The 20351-nt window shown below is 50.0% G+C and overlaps 1 protein-coding gene across 1 annotated transcript in view; it reads right to left on the reverse strand.

Moving 5' to 3' along the window:
• LOC126518358 (protein O-mannosyl-transferase TMTC1-like) overlaps window positions 1-16019 on the reverse strand; it is a 120058-nt gene extending 104039 nt beyond the window's left edge. Inside the window, exon 1 of the mRNA XM_050168214.3 lies at window positions 13820-16019. Within this exon, the coding sequence (XP_050024171.3) occupies window positions 13820-14535 (716 nt within the window). The 5' untranslated portion in view covers window positions 14536-16019. The remainder of the gene's footprint in view (window positions 1-13819) is intronic.
• Between the last annotated feature and the right edge of the window lie 4332 nt (window positions 16020-20351).

A 20351-nucleotide genomic window follows, 5' to 3' on the forward strand; every position in this document is an offset into this window, starting at 1 on the left:
GTGCGCGGCGCCGCTGTGAGTGCGAAATGCCGTCTGGCACGACCTCATAGTCTAGTGCGCCAATACGTCGGATGACCTTGTAGGGTCCGAAATAGCGTCGCAGCAGCTTCTCACTAAGTCCTCGCCGGCGTATCGGGGTCCATACCCAAACACGGTCGCCGGGCTGGTACTCGACGAAGCGTCGTCGGAGGTTGTAGTGTCTGCTGTCGGTACGCTGCTGGGTCTTGATCCGTAGGCGGGCGAGCTGTCGGGCTTCTTCGGCGCGCTGGAGATAGCTAGCGACGTCAACATTCTCTTCGTCAGTTACGTGCGGCAGCATGGCGTCAAGCGTCGTCGTCGGGTTCCTGCCGTAAACCAGCTTAAACGGCGTGATCTGTGTTGTTTCTTGCACCGCCGTGTTGTAGGCGAAGGTGACATACGGCAGGACCGCGTCCCACGTCTTGTGCTCGACGTCGACGTACATTGCTAGCATGTCGGCGAGGGTCTTGTTCAGGCGCTCCGTGAGACCATTCGTCTGCGGATGGTAGGCAGTTGTCCTCCTGTGGCTCGTCTGGCTGTACTGCAGAATGCCTTCGGTGAGGTCTGCTGTAAAAGCCGTTCCTCTGTCGGTGATGAGGACTTCTGGGGCACCATGTCGCAGCAGGATGTTCTCGACGAAAAATTTCGTCACTTCGGCTGCGCTGCCTTTTGGTAGAGCTTTGGTTTCAGCAAAGCGGGTGAGATAGTCCGTCGCCACGATGATCCACTTATTCCTGGATGTTGACATCGGAAACGGCCCCAACAAATCCATCCCGATCTGCTGGAATGGTCGACGAGGAGGTTCGATCGGCTGTAGTAATCCTGCTGGCCTTGTCGGTGGTGTCTTGCGTCGTTGACAGTCTCTGCATGTCTTGACGTAACGGGCGACGTCGGCGGTCAGACGCGGCCAGTAATACTTTTCCTGTATCCTCGACAGCGTCCGGGAGAATCCGAGGTGCCCAGCGGTTGGATCGTCGTGTAGGGCGTGCAGTATTTCTGGACGGAGCACTGACGGCACCACAAGAAGGTAGCTGGCGTGGACTGGTGAGAAGTTCTTCTTCACGAGCAGGTTGTTTCGTAGCGTGAACGAAGACAACACGCGCTTAAATGCCCTAGGGACAACGTCGGTGTTCCCTTTCAAATACTCGACGAGGCCTTTTAGCTCCGGGTCTGCTCGTTGCTGTTTAGTGAAGTCTTCCGCGCTTATTATCCCAAGGAAGGCATCGTCGTCCACGTCGTCTTGCGGCGGGGGATCGATTGGGGCGCGTGATAAGCAGTCGGCGTCGGAGTGTTTTCTTCCGGACTTGTATATTACCGTTACGTCATATTCTTGTAGTCTGAGGCTCCACCGCGCCAGCCGTCCTGAAGGGTCCTTTAAGTTAGCTAGCCAACACAACGCGTGGTGGTCGCTGACGACTTTGAATGGCCTGCCATAGAGGTAAGGGCGGAATTTAGCTGTAGCCCAAATGATGGCGAGGCATTCCTTTTCAGTCGTAGAATAATTGCTTTCCGCTTTTGACAGCGACCGGCTAGCATACGATATCACCCGTTCAAGTCCTTCTTTCCTCTGGACTAGGACGGCACCGAGGCCTAGGCTACTGGCGTCAGTGTGGATTTCAGTATCGGCGTCCTCGTCGAAGTGTGCAAGTACCGGCGGCGACTGCATGCGTCGTTTGAGTTCTTGAAATGCGTCGGCCTGCGGCGTTTCCCAATTGAACTCGACATCAGATTTCGTTAGATGTGTTAGCGGCTCCGCGATGCGCGAAAAGTCCTTGACAAAGCGCCTATAGTAGGCACACATGCCAAGGAATCTGCGCACTGCCTTCTTGTCGATTGGCTGCGGGAACTTTGCGATGGCAGCTGTCTTCTGCGGGTCGGGGCGCACTCCAGATTTGCTGATGACATGGCCTAGGAATAGAAGCTCATCGTAAGCGAAGTGACACTTTTCCGGCTTCAGGGTGAGCCCTGATGACTTGATGGCCTCTAATACTGTCGCAAGCCGCTTAAGGTGATCGTCGAAATTTCCGGCGAAGACGACGACGTCATCCAAGTAAACAAGACAGGTCTGCCACTTCAATCCTGCTAAAACCGTGTCCATCACGCGCTGGAACGTTGCAGGCGCCGAGCACAGTGCAAATGGCATAACCTTGAATTCATAGAGGCCGTCTGGCGTGATGAAGGCGGTCTTTTCGCGATCCCTTTCGTCGACTTCTATTTGCCAGTAGCCACACTTGAGGTCCATCGATGAGAAGTATTTAGCATTGCAGAGCCGATCTAATGCGTCGTCTATCCGTGGGAGGGGGTATGAGCCTGCGAACCCGCGTGTCTTCCACAAAGTTCTACAACATTCGTGTCACGCGATGAAATCTGATAACACAAGGTTCGGCGACAACAGACACGCCGATAGAAGCGTCGATAACTTTCCAGAAACGTCGGATACATGCAGGCGCGTCCCTCGCTGTGTGATTACAGTTTTTAAGCGGCGAAACGTGGTTGCCCGATAAAGATAAGTACACGTGTCAATATTTAGTGTCGGAACCCAGCAACGGTGAACTGTCTCAAAGAGGCTCTGCGAAGCAGGGACACCTTCCTTCTCTTGATTTCTGTAAGGCAACCCTCATCCAACTACGCGACTAATATAACAAAATACGCCTCGCCTTCGCTTGATTTACTGTCACTGTGACAGCCGCGCCGAAAACAGTGTCCACCAAGGATGGGAAACGAGGTTATGTTAAAGCATACGGGGCAAGTACACGCCCCCTCGTAAATAAAGAGAGCTCGGGCCAACGGAGCGAAATTACAGTGAGTTGGAGAACAGTGCTTAAAACAGAGTAAACTAAGGCGACGCTGCTGGCGATGTAAAGCCATAGCCAACCTCAGTATGGTATGGTATGAATAACTCTATTTAGGTCCTGTGGGATCAGTCTGGGACTGATGCGAGCCGCTCCCACGTCGGTACAAAGTGTCTTGTTCTGTTTAGCAATAGATGAATCCAGCGTTCTATAGCCGATCCGGATGTGCGGAGCAAAATGCGACAAATTCTTCCCTTGCTCTGATTGCTTAAAAAAAAAGCAAAACAGCGCCTCGGACGTTCCTGTTCCCGACGCTAGCAGAGAATCTGACAAGAGGGCCTTGCGTTTGACTTTTAAGGTAAAAACAGAAAATGAGAAGTAAAACCGAAAACTATTTGAAGTAAAGGCAGGGGCGCACTCACAAAAGTGCGAAGGTCTGCTTTTGTTCGACTTAGAATAGTTGCGTGTTTCTTTTTCTTTTTTTTTATCACGTCGCTTTAAAATCGATAAGAGGTCGTCTCCGCCTCAGAGGAACCACTTCAGAGTGTCCTGTAATCCTCGCAAGATCTTGAAGACATTGAGAAATACCGTTTATCTTTACGCGCAGATCCATTGTAGCCTCTACTGCCCCAGAAATTTCGTCCAGCGAGTGAAGTTTACCGAAGAACAGGAACGCTCTCTAAATTACTTCAATGAGCCGCCACTTTGTGCAACCTATACATAGCGCTACACGCAGGGAGCAATGGCCCGCCAATATCGCACTCAGTTGCGGTCAATTGTGTCGGCGTTCGGTATAAGCCATTAAGGAAATGGTCTACGCAAGGGAACTTGCTTCTTCGCTTTATTTTGGTATTCGGATGAAACAATTGTAGAAGAGCGTGACCTCGTGGCTTTAGGGGACAAGGGTCAAGTGATAGAGGGGACGGACGTTGATTCACGAATAATTTATTACAGCCGACTGCATTGTTTATTCTGTCGCGGTATGTTGACACGCGGCTTTTTATGAACGTTCTTAAGATCCGTAACCGTTGCTGTACATTTAATATAGAAGAGCAGCAGACGAGTATGCGTAAACCCGGCAGTGCTAGTATTTGAACGGAAGAACTGCAAACAGTCTTTTTCTTTGGTTTGTTTCTTGCACGCGAACTCTTAACACCATCTTCGATGCGTCAGCGAAAAAGCAACCATTGAATTTTGGTGAGGCAGTAGCAATCGTCACCTGACTCAGTGTAACTTTCATTGTCAACTGTAGCGTGGTTAACCGCAATCTTTTTTTTTTTGTAATGGCGCTTTATATTTTGAACCAAAGAGTGCCTGTCACTGCTTTGCATGTCGTCGGCAATGTTTCGCCAACAGGTCCGGACCATCGTATGCCTCTCATTAGAAATCCATATTTTCCGCAGAAAGAACACGTTTCTTTTTTTCTATCGATGCCTTTTTTTTTTTTTTTTTTGCACGCATGAGCGAAAGCCATGGCAAAAGCTTATGTTCAACTATTTCTTCTGAGACCCTCATTACGAAAAGTATGTATAGATTTCAAGTAAAATGCAATCTTTCGCTGTATTTTGACCCGACAGAAGTATCTGAGAAACACTTGCTTGATCATCTGTAAAAAGCTCCATATATACAAATAATACGGTATATACATATATACCGCATTACTGCGCATGCCGTATACCGTATAATACGTATACCGCATTAAATAAAATAAGGTATACACGTATATATCCAAAGGTGCATACATACAAATGGTTTTCCCGTACACATGAGCGACTACACTCTGCTTATAATGTGGATGTAGAGCGTGCGTGGTATCTCATCAAGAAGCCGTATTTGTCGCCGTAAGAAACGCTTGTCGTGGGTAGGCTGCCTCCCCTAACGTGATTTCGATAATATTGTCACGTGGTGGTGACGTTGAAGAAAGAACACAGTAGCAATACTGTGAACAAGAAAACTAACTTTTATTGGGCGAACCTGTGCCCACAAAACAGGCTACACTTATAGCGCAACGATAGCGGCGAACACGCTCGGCGATCGTCGGAAATCTGCTCATCGGGTCAAGCGCGTCGGCTTTTATAGAGCAGTCGTCGAATGTTCCAGACTAATCGTTTGGACCCGCGTGCTTTCCACAAAGTTCTACACCATTCGCGCTACGCGATGAAATCAGATAACACAAGGTTCGGCGACAACAGACAGCCGGGTAGAAGCATCGATAACTTTCCAGAAACGTCGGATACATGCAGGCGCGTCCCGCGCTGTGCGATTGCATTTGTTAAGCGGCGAAACGTGGTCGCCCGATAAAGATAAGTACACGTATCAATACCCCCCTCTTAAAAAGCATCGACCCGATGCTGCAAACAAACGAAGGTAATAAACAAAAGCACTCGTAGCAAAGAAAAGAACAAAATGACGAAGTTCGTCAGCGTCCGTAAAAGGGTTTAAGGCGCACCACGTGGACCACTTCAGATCGTGCGCGGCGCCGCTGTGAATGCGAGATGCCGTCTGGCACGACCTCATAGTCCAGAGCGCCAATACGTCGGATGACCTTGTAGGGTCCGAAATAGCGTCGGAGTAGTTTCTCACTGAGTCCTCGTCGGCGTATCGGGGTCCAAACCCAAACACGGTCGCCGGGCTGGTACTCAACAAAGCGTCGTCGGAGGTTGTAGTGTCGGCTGTCGGTCCTCTGTTGGTTCTTGATCCGTAGGCGGGCGAGCTGTCGGGCTTCTTCGGCTCGCTGGAGATAGCTAGCGACGTCAACATTCTCTTCGTCAGTGACGTGGGGCAGCATGGCGTCGAGCGTCGTTGTCGGGTTCCTGCCGTAAACCAGCTTAAACGGCGTGATCTGTGTTGTTTCTTGCACCGCCGTGTTGTAAGCGAATGTTACGTACGGCAGGACGGCATCCCAGGTCTTGTGTTCGACGTCGACGTACATCGCTAGCATGTCGGCGAGGGTCTTATTCAGCCGCTCCGTAAGACCATTCGTCTGCGGGTGGTAGGCCGTGGTTCTCCTGTGCCTTGTCTGACTGTATTTCAGAATGGCTTGGGTGAGCTCCGCTGTAAAGGCCGTTGCTCTGTCGGTGATGAGGACTTCTGGGGCGCCATGTCGAAGCAGGATGTTTTCGACAAAGAATTTCGCCACTTCGGCTGCGCTACCTTTCGGCAGTGCTTTAGTTTCAGCGAAGCGGGTGAGGTAGTCTGTCGCCACGACGATCCACTTATTTCCGGTTGTTGACGTCGGAAAGGGTCCCAGCAAGTCCATCCCGATCTGCTGGAATGGTCGGGAAGGAGGCTCGATTGGCTGTAGTAATCCGGCTGGCCTTGTCGGCGGTGTCTTGCGTCGCTGACAGTCTCGGCATGTTCTGACATAACGGGCGACGTCGGCGGTCAGGCGCGGCCAATAATACTTTTCTTGTATCCTCGACAGTGTCCGGGAAAAACCGAGGTGTCCAGCGGTCGGATCGTCATGTAGGGCGTGCAATACTTCTGGACGAAGTCCTGACGGGACAACAAGAAGGTAGTTGGCGCGGACTGGTGAAAAGTTCTTCTTCACGAGGAGATTGTTTTGAAGCGTGAAGGAAGATAATCCGCGCTTAAATGCCCTGGGGACAACGTCGGTGTGCCCTTCCAAATATTCCACCAGGCCTTTTAGCTCCGGGTCTGCCCGTTGCTGTTCAGCGAAGTCTTCCGCGCTTATCATGCCAAGGAAGGCGTCATCTTCGTCATCTTGCGGCGGCGGGTCAATGGGGGCGCGTGATAGGCAATCGGCATCGGAGTGTTTTCGTCCTGACTTGTAGGTTACAGTGATGTCGTATTCTTGTAGTCTGAGGCTCCACCGTGCCAGTCGTCCTGAAGGATCCTTTATACTCGCTAGCCAACACAACGCGTGATGGTCACTGACGACTTTGAATGGCCTGCCATAAAGATAAGGGCGAAATTTAGCTGTAGCCCAAACGATGGCGAGGCATTCCTTTTCGGTTGTAGAATAGTTGCCTTCCGCTTTTGACAGCGACCGGCTAGCGTAAGCTATCACCTGTTCGACTCCGTTTCTCCTCTGGACTAGAACGGCACCGAGGCCTAGGCTACTGGCGTCAGTATGGATTTCTGTGTCGGCGTACTCGTCGAAGTGCGCAAGTACCGGCGGCGACTGCATGCGTCGTTTGAGTTCTTCAAATGCGTCGGCCTGCGGCGTTTCCCACTTGAACTCAACATCACATTTAGTTAGACGTGTCAACGGCTCGGCGATGCGTGAAAAGTCCTTGACAAAGCGCCTGTAGTAGGCACACATGCCAAGGAATCTACGCACTGCCTTCTTGTCGGTGGGCTGCGGGAACTTTGCGATGGCAGCTGTTTTCTGGGGGTCGGGGCGTACTCCGGATTTACTGATGACGTGGCCTAGGAACAGAAGCTCGTCGTAAGCGAAGCGGCATTTTTCTGGCTTCAGAGTGAGCCCTGATGACTTGATGGCCTCTAGTACTGTGGCAAGCCGCCTAAGGTGATCGTCGAAATTTCCGGCGAATACAACGACGTCATCCAAGTAAACGAGACAGGTCTGCCATTTCAATCCCACTAAAACCGTGTCCATCACGCGCTGGAACGTTGCAGGCGCCGAGCACAGTCCAAATGGCATAACCTTGAACTCGTAGAGGCCGTCTGGGGTGATGAAGGCGGTCTTTTCGCGATCTCTTTCGTCGACTTCTATTTGCCAATAGCCAGACTTGAGGTCCATCGAGGAGAAATACTTAGCGTTGCAGAGCCGATCCAATGCGTCGTCTATCCGTGGAAGGGGGTATACGTCCTTCTTCGTGATCTTGTTCAGACGACGATAATCGACGCAGAAACGTAGGGTTCCGTCCTTTTTCTTCACCAGGACAACAGGGGATGCCCATGGGCTTTTCGACGGCTGGATGATGTCGTCGCGCAGCATTTCGTCGACTTGTTCTCTTATAGCTTCGCGTTCTCGCGGCGAAACTCGGTAAGGGCTTTGGCGGAGTGGTCGAGCGTACTCCTCGGTGATTATGCGATGCTTGGCGACTGGTGTTTGTCGAATCCTCGATGTCGTCGAAAAGCAGCTTTTGTATCGTCGGAGCAGACTTCTGAGCTGCTGTTGCTTAATCACTGGGAGACTTGGATTAATGTCGTAGTCTGGTTCGGGAACCATGGTCGTCGGGGTAGATGCGGCGGAATCCGAGAGGACAAACGCATTACTTGTTTCCAGAATTTCCTCGATGTACGCGATCGTCGTGCCCTTGTTGAGGTGCTTGAACTCCTGGCTGAAGTTTGTCAGCAACACTTCAGTTTTCCCTCCATGCAGTCGAGCGATCCCTCTTGCGACGCAAATTTCACGGTCTAGCAGTAGACGTTGGTCGCCTTCGATGACGCCTTCTACGTCAGCGGGTATTTCGGTGCCGACCGAGATAACAATGCTGGAGCGGGGCGGGATGCTCACTTGGTCTTCGAGCACATTCAAGGCGTGGTGACTACGAGGGCTCTCCGGCGGTATCGCTTTATCTTCCGACAGCGTTATTGACTTCGACTTCAGGTTGATGATTGCGCCGTGTTGGTCCAGGAAGTCCATACCGAGAATGACGTCTCGTGAACACTGTTGGAGGATAACGAAGGTGACAGGGTAAGTCCGGTCGTGAATGGTAATTCTTGCCGTGCACATTCCTGTCGGCGTAATCAGGTGTCCTCCAGCGGTCCGAATTTGAGGGCCTTCCCATGCAGTCTTAACCTTCTTCATCTGGACGGCGATGTGTCCACTCATGACTGAGAAATCGGCGCCTGTGTCGATTAAGGCGGTGACTGCGTGGCCGTCTAGAAGCACGTCGAGGTCGGTGGTTCTTTGTCTTGCGTTGCAGTTGGGTCTTGGCGTCGGATCACGGCTGCGTCGTGTTGAATTGAAGCTAGTACGTCGCGTCGTGAAGTCGTCTTTCGTCGGTGCAGTCTTGGCTTCCCGACTTCCTCGGGACGGCGGCGTGTCGTTATTATGTCGTCGAGATGGTTTCTTCGGCGTCTTCGTCGGCGGCGGAGGATCTTCGTCAGTTCGACGAACAGCAACCGCACCTCCATCGGTTGCTGCTTTTAGTTTTCCGGATATGGGCTCGCAGACCGGCCCCGGGCTGGGCCAGTGTATGGTCGGCGCTGCGGCGACAGGTAACGGCCTGGTGACGGCGAACGGGACGGTCGTCGAGGGCTCCACTGAGTGGCGGCGAGGTAGTCGGCGATATCGCGAGGTCGTTCGCCAATCTGTGGTCGCGGCGCGTTCACGGCGAACCCTCGGAGTCCCATCTCCCGGTATGGGCATCGTCGGTAGACGTGACCTGCCTCTCCGCAGTGGTAGCAGAGCGGGCGGTGGTCAGGAGCGCGCCAAACGTCAGTCTTCCTCGGGTAGCTGCGCTGGGCGACGGGTGGGCGTGCTGGCGGCGGCGGTGGTGGTCGACGGAATTGCGGCGTTACGGGGCCCTGGCGCGGTAGTGGAAAGGGACCTTGACGGCGGGCGACGGCGGCGTAGCTCATCGCTTGCGGCTGAGGCTGCGGTGGTTCTGGTTGCACCTCAGGAACTCCAAGCGATCGGTGCACCTCTTCTTTTACGATGTCGGCGATCGAAGCCACTTGAGGCTGCGACGAAGGCAAGACCTTGCGCAGTTCTTCGCGCACAATGGCCCTGATGGTCTCGCGCAGATCGTCCGTGGCCAGTGATTGAATTCCTGCGTAGGGGGTAGAGCTTGTACGGCGGTTGAATTGCCGGTTCCGCATTTCGAGTGTCTTCTCGATGTTCGTCGCCTCACGAAGAAACTCTTCGATGGTCTTCGGTGGGCTTCTTACCATCCCGGCGAAAAGTTCCTCCTTCACACCACGCATGAGTAGGCGAACTTTCTTTTCCTCGGCCATATCCGGGTCGGCGTGGCGGAACAAACGGGTCATTTCTTCCGTAAAGATGGCAACGTTCTCGTTTGGTAGCTGCACTCGGGCGTCCAGCATAGCTTCGGCCCTTTCCTTGCGCACGACACTTGTAAAGGTGCACAGGAAGCCGCTACGGAACAGGTCCCACGTAGTCAAGGTCGACTCCCTGTTCTCAAACCACGTTCTGGCGGAGTCTTCTAAGGCGAAGTAGACATGCCGCAGCTTGTCGTCGGAGTCCCAGTTGTTGAATGTCGCGATTCGCTCGTAGGTCTCCAGCCAAGATTCCGGGTCTTCAGTCGCTGCTCCATGGAAGGTCGGTGGGTCCCGGGGTTGTTGTAGGATAACGGGGGACGCTGGGGCAGCCATTGAGGTTGTCTTGACCACGATCTTCTTTGTCGCCTCAGGAAGATGTCCGTGCTCTGGGGGCAGGCCTTGCAGTCTGCGGCTAGCACGCTGGTCTTGGGCGGTGTCGGTTTTGTCCTCGGGCTTCGGGCTTGGATCGCGGCTTTGCGGGGGCGTTCGGTACATGAACGCACAAGCACCTCCACCAGATGTCACGTGGTGGTGACGTTGAAGAAAGAACACAGTAGCAATACTGTGAACAAGAAAACTAACTTTTATTGGGCGAACCTGTGCCCACAAAACAGGCTACACTTATAGCGCAACGATAGCGGCGAACACGCTCGGCGATCGTCGGAAATCTGCTCATCGGGTCAAGCGCGTCGGCTTTTATAGAGCAGTCGTCGAATGTTCCAGACTAATCGTTTGGACCCGCGTGCTTTCCACAAAGTTCTACACCATTCGCGCTACGCGATGAAATCAGATAACACAAGGTTCGGCGACAACAGACAGCCGGGTAGAAGCATCGATAACTTTCCAGAAACGTCGGATACATGCAGGCGCGTCCCGCGCTGTGCGATTGCATTTGTTAAGCGGCGAAACGTGGTCGCCCGATAAAGATAAGTACACGTATCAATATGCCCGCCATACTGGTAGGATGACAACCGGCCTGTGCCGTATTTGCCGCGCTATAAGCTGGAGGTCTTTATGACATAGGCCTAGATTTACATTTCACGACATCGGCTTGTCCTCCGTGTGCTGCACCTTTGTCCCCGCTTCATTTGCCCTGTGTTTCATAATATTGTCTATATTTTATGTAAAACTTGGTTAGCATTCAAATATTAACAGAAGACGAATTTACGAAGCACTTTCGTATACGGGTTCTTTCTGTGTTCGTTGGGACTGTGCGCAAGTTATTGACTAGTTGTCGCTGTTTGCTGCTGCATCTTTTGATAAGGGGCACTTTTGTACTGGCGTTACCTTTAGCGGGTTTTAGAATGCAGTTCGTTGCACACTTTTCACTAAGCAGTTTAAATCTCTTTGTAAGTTGCAGCGGTGCGTAGGTGCAGGAGACACACTATAGTGTGGCAGCAAACGGTATCATTCACTCATTTCGCGAGCCAGCAATGGACCTTATTTACGAATGAATATGTTAGCGAATTGAGTTCCGTAATCAATGAAGAAACAGAACATGCGCAAGCACCCATCAATATGAGTTGCACTGGCAACTGCTGCATACTTCTGGACACGCGCGCGAAGACGCACAATCTGTGAAGTAATTCCAGCTTCGTGACTAAAAAGTAAAGAACGCAATAGTTTTGACATCTGGAAGGCGTCGAATGAAAAACTTAGGAACAGGCGTATTCCGGTTTTATGGACAAATAAAGCCACCGATATGCTTAATCACGTAGGATATGTGATATGCGATATGCTTAATCGGACATAAGACAGTGCTCGTCCTGTGTCCTCCCTTGTGGGTGTTTTTTGGTGCTGTTTAAAACATGAATGCTTAATCGCTGATGAAGACTCAATTCATAAGGGCTGTTTCCGATCACACAAAAGCGACCGTAACTTCCGTACGCGATGAGGCTTTAGAGGTTGTTGTAGACCGTGCTTCATCCGAACACCGTTTTAACTTCTTCACCTAATTTACGTGCGATAACAAGACTAATGTGAAGCCGTCGAATATATTGGGCTAATGCTCGTTGCTTCAGTAAAGGAAATATTTCCCATGTGGCCGCAACGCTATCGAGGCACGATTAAAACGGAATTGCTTTGGTCGAATGAAAAGTCGTCCAAAGCGACTGAAAAACAGGAATGTGAGAAAACGCTTAAATTGTCATAAGCCTTCCCAGACATCCTGGTATTCAGGGTTCGAATCCAGAAAGCTTTCGGTTCATTAGTGTTGTTTTCCGCTGAGCAGCTGCTCTCACTGGTAATATGCCCCATCGTCGCGATTGGCTTGCATACGCAATTCAATGCGTATCTAGCTGAGGAACTTTCTTTTTTGCAAATACAGGCCCCGATTTGCTATCTGTATGCAAGTGAAAGCGGCTGAAACCGGCTTTTACCGGCTGAAATCGTTAACGGCGCTTATTTGTTTTCTCCACTTTTCTTGCTTTTCCAAGCAACCCTCATCCCGCAAACGTTCGGCCGCCCCAACTGTCGATCTTAGGAAATATTTCGTTTCCGGGCGAGTCCGATAACTCCACTCGAGATGTCGCTGATACACGTTCACCTTTTACTCGCCTCTAGCGTTTTGATAGAGAGCTGACGTAAAAAAAGAAATGAAACGTGCGTCAGGTAGTTTTTTCCCGGAACATTTTGCCAGTACGCGTGCAGAAAAAAGTAAAGTGCCTCTAACGCCGCCCGCCTGACGTGACTGGCCGACTGGTGCGAGGTCATTACGCGGGCAGAGGGCGCTTCGGTAGTTTTTTTCTCCTAGCGCGCTTTCTTTCAGCACTTATTCGCCTCTGCGAAACAAAACTGGCAGAACAAAGGCGAAAGGTTAAGCGCCCTATCGAACGCCAACCGAACCGCGCTGGTGCCCGAAGAAAACGGAGCCGCATTTGCAATTCATATGGGAGAAGAAGGTTCTGCTACGCCTACACCGAGTTCCCGGGGCATAGTAGTTTGCAACACTGTTACTAAACTGCCGGCGGAGGGGGGGTTTCAACACAATGAAAAGCGAGAATCTGAAAATTTCGCGCATCGCCGTGGCCTAGTGAGCATGAGAATATTTCAACCGGAGAGCTTGTGTGCATCGCCAAACTTTATCCACCGATTGTCGGCGGCTCATTGAGCACCGCCCAAAGCAGAAAAAAACTATTGATGGCACTGTCATACCAAAAGTAATTTGGGACATTGCCATTTCGGAAATTTCTTTAACTTCGTCGCGATACACTGCAGCGTAACTTAATGGGCCGCATTTTAATATTATATATATATATATATATATATATATATATATATATATATATATAGAGAGAGAGAGAGAGAGAGAGAGAGAGATAATTTGGTCTACTCAATTTCTAGGGTGCGCAGAAGTGAACTGCTACGTAATTCCACTGAATATGGGACTATCAGCTGTTTACTGAAAATGGTAAATGTACTATACGCGCATTACCCTTCTGTCCGGGCAATAGTAAGGCATGAATATGGGAAACAAACGCGTTCCAGAAAAATATAAATCAGTAATGAATCAGCTGCAGCACTTCACCTTTTCTTTCACAATACTATATCGTATTGTAACACGGACGTGTATGCGTCAGCTTCCTGATTGAATTGTTTCACTTTCGCTTTACAATGACATACTTGTATTCACAAGGTGTATATAATGACCTACACAATATAATGCCGTACACAATGAGTGCACTAATAAGCTTGTGTATACATGTAGGAGGGAACGTAATGCTTAAGCTGGTTGGTTCATTGTTTTTTTTTTTATGAAGTCGCATCCACTACGATTCAAGTATTGAGAAAGCTAATCGCGACAGCAAGAACCTGCTTCCCCGGTGGCACAAGTACCAAAACATGTATTTCTATTAAGGATTCTTCGCTGCTACTTCTTGTCCTAACAACATGGTAAGAAGGCCGTTCTTCGCCTTTGAGAACAGAATCTCACCGTCTCAGCATGAACACTGTCGCGCCTCAGCGTTGTCTCACTGCCGATTCGTTGTTCTACTATACACCAGCTTTCAAAGCATCACCGCGCAAAAGCGAGCAAAATTTTATAATTTGTGATATTTCTGAGCGAACGTTCTCACCTGAAACTGAGCACTGTGAGCGGCCGGTACGACTTATGGCTCCGGGGGTCGGCCATCGGTCGGCCCCAGAAATCGTTCGTCCAAAGCGACGACGACGGCGAGGAGGAGGACAACGCGTGTCGTCTGTTCTCACCGGTGACGTCTGGGTTCCCCACCACCGCCACCATGTCGTCGTGCACGAAATCTCCATCCAGCGAGTTCATGTAACACAGCACAGCCACAACACCGGCACACACGGCGGGCATCCACGCGGCACTGGTCGAACACCGCTTCCGTCCAACACCGTCGTCCACGCACGTCGGTACTTTGGCGCCGGCACAGTCGACGCCGTCCCGCCGCTTTTGCTGGTGTTGCTGCGGATGTTGGCGTCGATGGCAGTGGGAGGATGACCGACGCTGCTCCTCCACTGGAACTGCGTTCGAACTGGCTTCGAGGCTCGGAGGACGTTCGAAGAAAGAACGTGTCCTCGCAGCTACGGACGCGCACATGGCACTAAGTGAGTCGGTCAATGCGCGCACTCTGCCCGTACAACACGCTGATTTGCATCTGCGAATATTGCAAGAAGCCTCTCGATGACAACCTTTCCGCTCGCCATTCGATCGACTTGATTTTCCCTTTGCGCCCACCGTTGTGGTGGACGCATCTCCGGAAGGTTCCAGGTATGCATGGAGCAGGGTTGATTCGGTGCCTCCCGCCAGCCAGCCTCCTACAGCCATGTTGTCAAGTGTCGCACAATAAACCCAGTTGGGAATGGTTGAAACACCCCCATACGCAGATGCCGCAGTCTTGGTCCACACGCTGTCTTCGGCAGCGCTCTGCAGTCAATGAACTGCACAAACACCGCGGAATCGGACACGTTCCGGACTATCCGGCACTTTCGAAGCACGTGCAGCGTAGGACGGCTTACTCACGGCCGCCGGAGTGCATCCAGGAGCAGGTCCACTCGCGACCGCTGTCTCCTTCGACGCTCTCGAAGGCATTACATCGTAATCCATGGTAAATCAGTGCAGAAGGTGCGATACTTCGACAGGCGAGTAGACGACACGTAGGAGACGACGACAATGACCTGCCTCCATTTGGGGGTGCGAACGCGGGCCGCATGCTCTGCACGCCAGCTGCTCAAACTTCGGCCTGTTTAATGGTTGAGGAGGAGAAAGAAAAATACATCAACGTGTAATTATTCTAAGACGGCCCGCATATCTCACGAAACGCCATCATTTTCCCTCTCGTTGCCTACGCATCATATGGGCCGGTGACAAGGTGCTACGACGCTTGAGTGAATCGCGCGTTAGTACGCTATATGCACTCAAACTACTAAATCTTTACGGTTCCGAATTACCCTGCTGAAAGGACGGTGATACCTAAACCTGAGACACTAAGATTCAGGCCCAGTGTTCGAATAAAGGAAAAGATTCACGCTGAGAGGCGTTCACACGGCGTGATAGAGAGGATACAGAGTTCATCAGCGTGCCTACTAACCACGCGGGACCGTGCGCGCGAAATAAGCTAACGGTCGAGCGTCTGATCTGGCACTGGCAAAGAGACTGAGGGAATCTCACTGACCCGACGAAGCGGGGCGCCCCTGGTGGCACTGCGCATCGACTGTGGAGGAGAGGCGCTGGCGCAGCGCTCGCGTTCGAGGGGTCCAGCGAGGGCTCTCCAGAATGTGCCGCCATCTGTCGGTCGGCGCACAAGTTAGAGGCGAGGGCGCCGCAAAATACCGCTTGTTGGACAGATGCAGCTCGAGGTGCTGGCTGTCCAGCTCAAATTTGCCCTGGCTGCGAAAAGAAAAATATGCAATCGAATGAGGTGAGCAAAAAAAAAAAAAAGACAGGCAAACTGGAACTTAAAAAAAAAAGAAACAACGGTCTATATGAATGAAGGAATGGCTTAAATATATACACAGGAAATACGGTGTTCTCAAATTAAACAGAAAATTAATTACCTCAAGGATAACTTATGTCAATGTTTTGTATGGCCAGATCGACCACTGAAAGCATGGGAGGAAAGAAACGTTCAGTGAATAAAAGGCGCCTAAGTGTGGCAGTGGTTTCTTTTTTGCTATTATATTCCGATGGACTCAAGGAAGTGCTGCCATCTACCGATCATTAGAGAAATGGGGTGCGAAGGTACCATAACAAATTGTATTATTCACTTACTTCGACAACGCTACTACTCAGCTCATGCTTAACTTCGTTGCACGGACAAAAAAAAAAAACGTAGAGGAAATTATTACACCCTGGAATTAAGAAGACTGAAAATGAAGCAAATCAGGACGGGATCAACGAAGGACCATAAGGCATTTAGAAGGCGCAAATAAATCACATAGGAATGATGTGGCGTGCAAAAAGCAAAAAGAAAAAGAACACAGAAAGCTTACAGTGGCAAGCGAAAAGGCAAAAACTGTGCGCATAACCAGAAGGACGAAAGGGCAGCCTATTCTTTCTTTCCTGATAGCGTTTACGTATTTCCGGTGAACAGGGAAAAATAGAACCAGCGAGGCAATTTCTGCCTGAATATATGCTCGCTCACCCGTTTATCGAGTACAGGAATGAAGACTGGGAATATTAATGAAGAAATAATGATGTTACTATGGGTAGCCAATATGAACGAAAAAGGGTCACAAGAAAGGGTTGAGATACGTTACGGGCTCGCAAGAAAGTAAAAAGTAATAAAAAACCGATACAGACAGCAAAGGAATGATAGAAAGAAAGGTAAAAAATGAAATGAGCGACCACACAACCAGGAAAATAAATCCAGGGTGAACAGGACGGCGAGAAGTTAAAAAAATTATTTTAAAAATCTAAACGGCTCGCAGAAGAAGACAGTGAGGAGGAACAGAAAGAGAAAACATTTGTGAGCAGGAAATAGGTGAAAGCTAGTGAAACCGGCGTTCAATTTATTTAGCTACATCGAATTTTCGGAAACTCCGGGGGTCAATGGCACAATTGTAGTCCTTGCGGTCGATTAGATTAGCCCTTACTTTTTCGAAGAGGCAGCCATTACATGCACAAGAAGTCGAAAGGCATCATCTGCTACATAAAAAAAAATGGACTAATTAAATGCGAGAAATTCTCTGCGGACCCTAACTCAACGTACACGGATGCAGCAAGATATCTAAGGATACCTGCTTTCGCAATTACGTAGTAACAGCAATTAATACCATAGGCGAAGAAAAGGCCTCTGCCACGATACTCGCAGGAGATTTGGAGACGACCCAAGAAGTGGCAGTAGCACTGGCAAGGTGGCCATTGCTACGATCCAGTGCTACGATACAACAGGCGCTCAAGATACATGGCGCAAACGAAGGTGAAGACGGGGATCTGGGATCGGCACGAGCTGTCTTCCATCTTGGTCTCTGGCTACGCTGCTCTTGTAAATGCATTGTAGTTAGTTCCTTCGTTTGTGTCTCTGCGCACGTGACACTATGGTGGCGGTTTGCGATCCCCTTAGTCACGACGGAGCTACGTAGCGGTCTCTACATCGAGCTCGCCACCATGCTTTCCATGCGTCGGCTACAACTCGTCAGACTGCTCCTGTCGGGACGCTTTTCCAGGCTCGCTACCCTGGTCTGGTTTCCGGCTTGGACGGCACTGACGTCGAAGAACGGATCAACTTGTGTGAACGTGTGGGTATTAATAACAGGTGGGATCCAACGATCACGCTCGCTAACGTCGTATTTTTGTTTTACCTGAGCGGCACCCCATCATGCGTGTGGTACCGAACCCACGAAGACAAATTAACAAGCTGGGACACTTTCAAAGAAAAACTTGGCGAATTTTTCAGCGACCCCATCGGCCGTACGGTCACAGCATGAAAGGCCCTTATTAAACCTGTGCTCAAAGCCCCACAGAGTCCTACGTCTCATACATACAAGACTTCCTGGCTCTTTGCCGCAAAGCTAACGACAAGATGTCTGAAAAAGACAAACTGGCGCACATATTGGCGCACTGAAAATGCCGCAATAATGACCGCCTCGCAATGAGCGTTTCGTAATTTCCTAAAAGAAATGACATGCACCAAACCTCTCAAAATCCTGCAAGAAATATCGAAACGCATGCAAGTTCCCGAGACCTACGTCGTCTGGACCTCTGGCCACTTGTCATTGGCAGGAAACGAAGCGGCACACACCGCAGCCTGAGATCACACAAGCCTGGCTTTGCTCCCAGCTCGGAAAGGCGATGAGGTCCGAGTATATTCGCAAGGAATATACGCATACCCGCTGGCATTACCAATTTGAAAGGTGTATATAGCCTTCCCGCGCCCAGGTCTAACCAGAGGAGAGACAGTTGCTCTGCAGTGTCTCTAAACAAACTCCTATGCACACGGCATTATAATGCATAGAATACACCCAACCCGATTCTCGTACCTTTGCCGGTGCTCTGGGGCGCCGGAAACCCTTCGTGACATGGTGATGGGGTGTCCTAACCTTGCAAAACCCAAGAATCAAGAAGTTCAATCAAGAAGAACCGACGACAAAAGAGCAGAAGACCGTCAAGAATCGCGGGATGCCATGCTTGCGGTCCTGGACTGGGGGGACTAGCGCAAGCTGGTGAACCAGGCCAGGGAAGCAGCAAAGGCCAATGGCTCACAGGATTGACGAGCAAACCGCCTTGATAGAAGAAAAAAGAAATCTTACTCCCTGATTCATATTATTAAACCGTTGTTCTCTCTCTCTCTCTTTCTACGTACATTGAGGCACAGATTGCAATTTACGAATTATAGCTGGGTAGCCGTCTAGGCGTATCCACTTGGAAAGAATTCTCAGGATAGAATAGTTTCTAGCTGTTCAGTTCCAATGTGTACGACGAGATACGCTGGCGTTTCTCTTATTTTTGGCCTCAGCGCATGAATGGCATTTTGTAGAAAAGTTAAGTGCACCAATACTGCCAATTAACGCGAGCTTCACGGCACTTATATTAAAACCGGTGCTACCCTCAGAATTTGTTCAAGACATACCTTGCAAACTTTCCCACTACTATTCTCCAATCGCAATCTGCCCGCTAAACTGTTCAGTTGAAATTGCTTTAGTTAAGTTTTATTTTAACAGTTTCCGTAAAGAAACAGAAGGCCGAGAACGGAGAAGTGTACATATTTTTTATAGGTTTCCGTCCTCAGAGAGGAAGCCGTTTTCTTTCATTTTGTTTTGTGTTGAAGATATCATTTAACGAAAATATTGTGGACATATGCACTTTAGCTGCACGCTCATATCATTGAATTATCAACTTTCTTTTTCTAAGTCAGCACAGCAGGTAGCAAGAAAAAAAGTCCACAAAAATATCTTTAAGGAAACTAAACCGCTCTTTCTTTTTTTGACTAATTAGAGTGTATACGAAGATCCACTGTTCCTTGACAAAGAAACATTGGAATGTTTATGCACCCGTAGAACACATCTTACGACTACACAGAAACACAAGACCAAGATAACAAAACGTATTACACAGCACATGTATTTATTTGGTATACCTTGCGGATATCTGCTTTCCGTGTTTTTAGGTTTTCGTCATTTCACTTATTACGAAAGAGTACGGTCGTTCTCGCAGCAGCTCGAGTTCGGTTAAAATTAACAAATGAGAAATTGCAACAGCGAAGGAAGAAATTAAAGGAATGGTAATCAGACTCATATCTACATTCCTGCCCCGGCGGAGGGGACTCGTACGGAAGCAATTATTCTCGGGCTGGAATAAGGTAACCTCTGTGCGCTTCAATATCGCGCGTGCGTCCCTGCAAAAAAAAAAATTAAAAAAAAGAAAAAAAAATCTTATATTCTGAACAAGTGGGTGACCGTGTTCGTATCTGCTCTTTTCTGTAGAGAAAGAAAAAAGTTATTCTGCGCCCTGGCTTTCGTGGTTAGATTTCGCTAAACTCGAAGAAAGAGCGCGCACTGCGAGTAATCTGCGGAAGTGCTTGATGAGCGCTTTACGACCTGCGTCTGTCATTTTTACGCTTGTATGTACGTGTGAGCCTTCTAATCACCATCGTGTTGCTGCTCGAGCAAAGAGTCAGTACTTGATAGCGCCTCGCTGCGCGCTATGTACTCGCCCCACTGTTGTACAGTCTGTGCAGAGCACCCGAAGCAAAGACGTATGCGGGAGGTTAAGAGAGAGAGAGAGAGTAAACTTTAATGAACACCAGCAGTTCTGTCGGCTGGGCCTAGGCCTCCCACGATGGAACGTCGAGGTCTTGCCTCTTCGCCGCTTCGTAGGCCTGCTGGGTCGCCCAGAGTTGGTCGTCGAGATGGGAGCTGCGCAGGGCGGCGTGCCATCTCGACGAGAGGGTCACGGGATTAAGCTCTTGGTATTGATCTCTGCACTCCCATAGCATGTGGGGGAGTGTTGCCGATTCAGTTTTACAGACCTTGCACGTCTGGCTCGGATAGATGTCGGGGTATATAGTGTGATAGCGTGTAAGGGAGGGGTATGTATTCGTCTGTAGCAGGCGAAGGGTGGTTGCCTGTGCCCTGTTTAACTTGCGGTGAGGGGTGGGGAAGGTTCTTCTTGCGAGGTAAAATGACTTTACAAGGTCGTTGTAT

The sequence above is a fragment of the Dermacentor andersoni genome, chromosome 11 (assembly GCF_023375885.2).
Source record: "Dermacentor andersoni chromosome 11, qqDerAnde1_hic_scaffold, whole genome shotgun sequence".
Lineage (NCBI taxonomy): Eukaryota > Metazoa > Arthropoda > Arachnida > Ixodida > Ixodidae > Dermacentor > Dermacentor andersoni.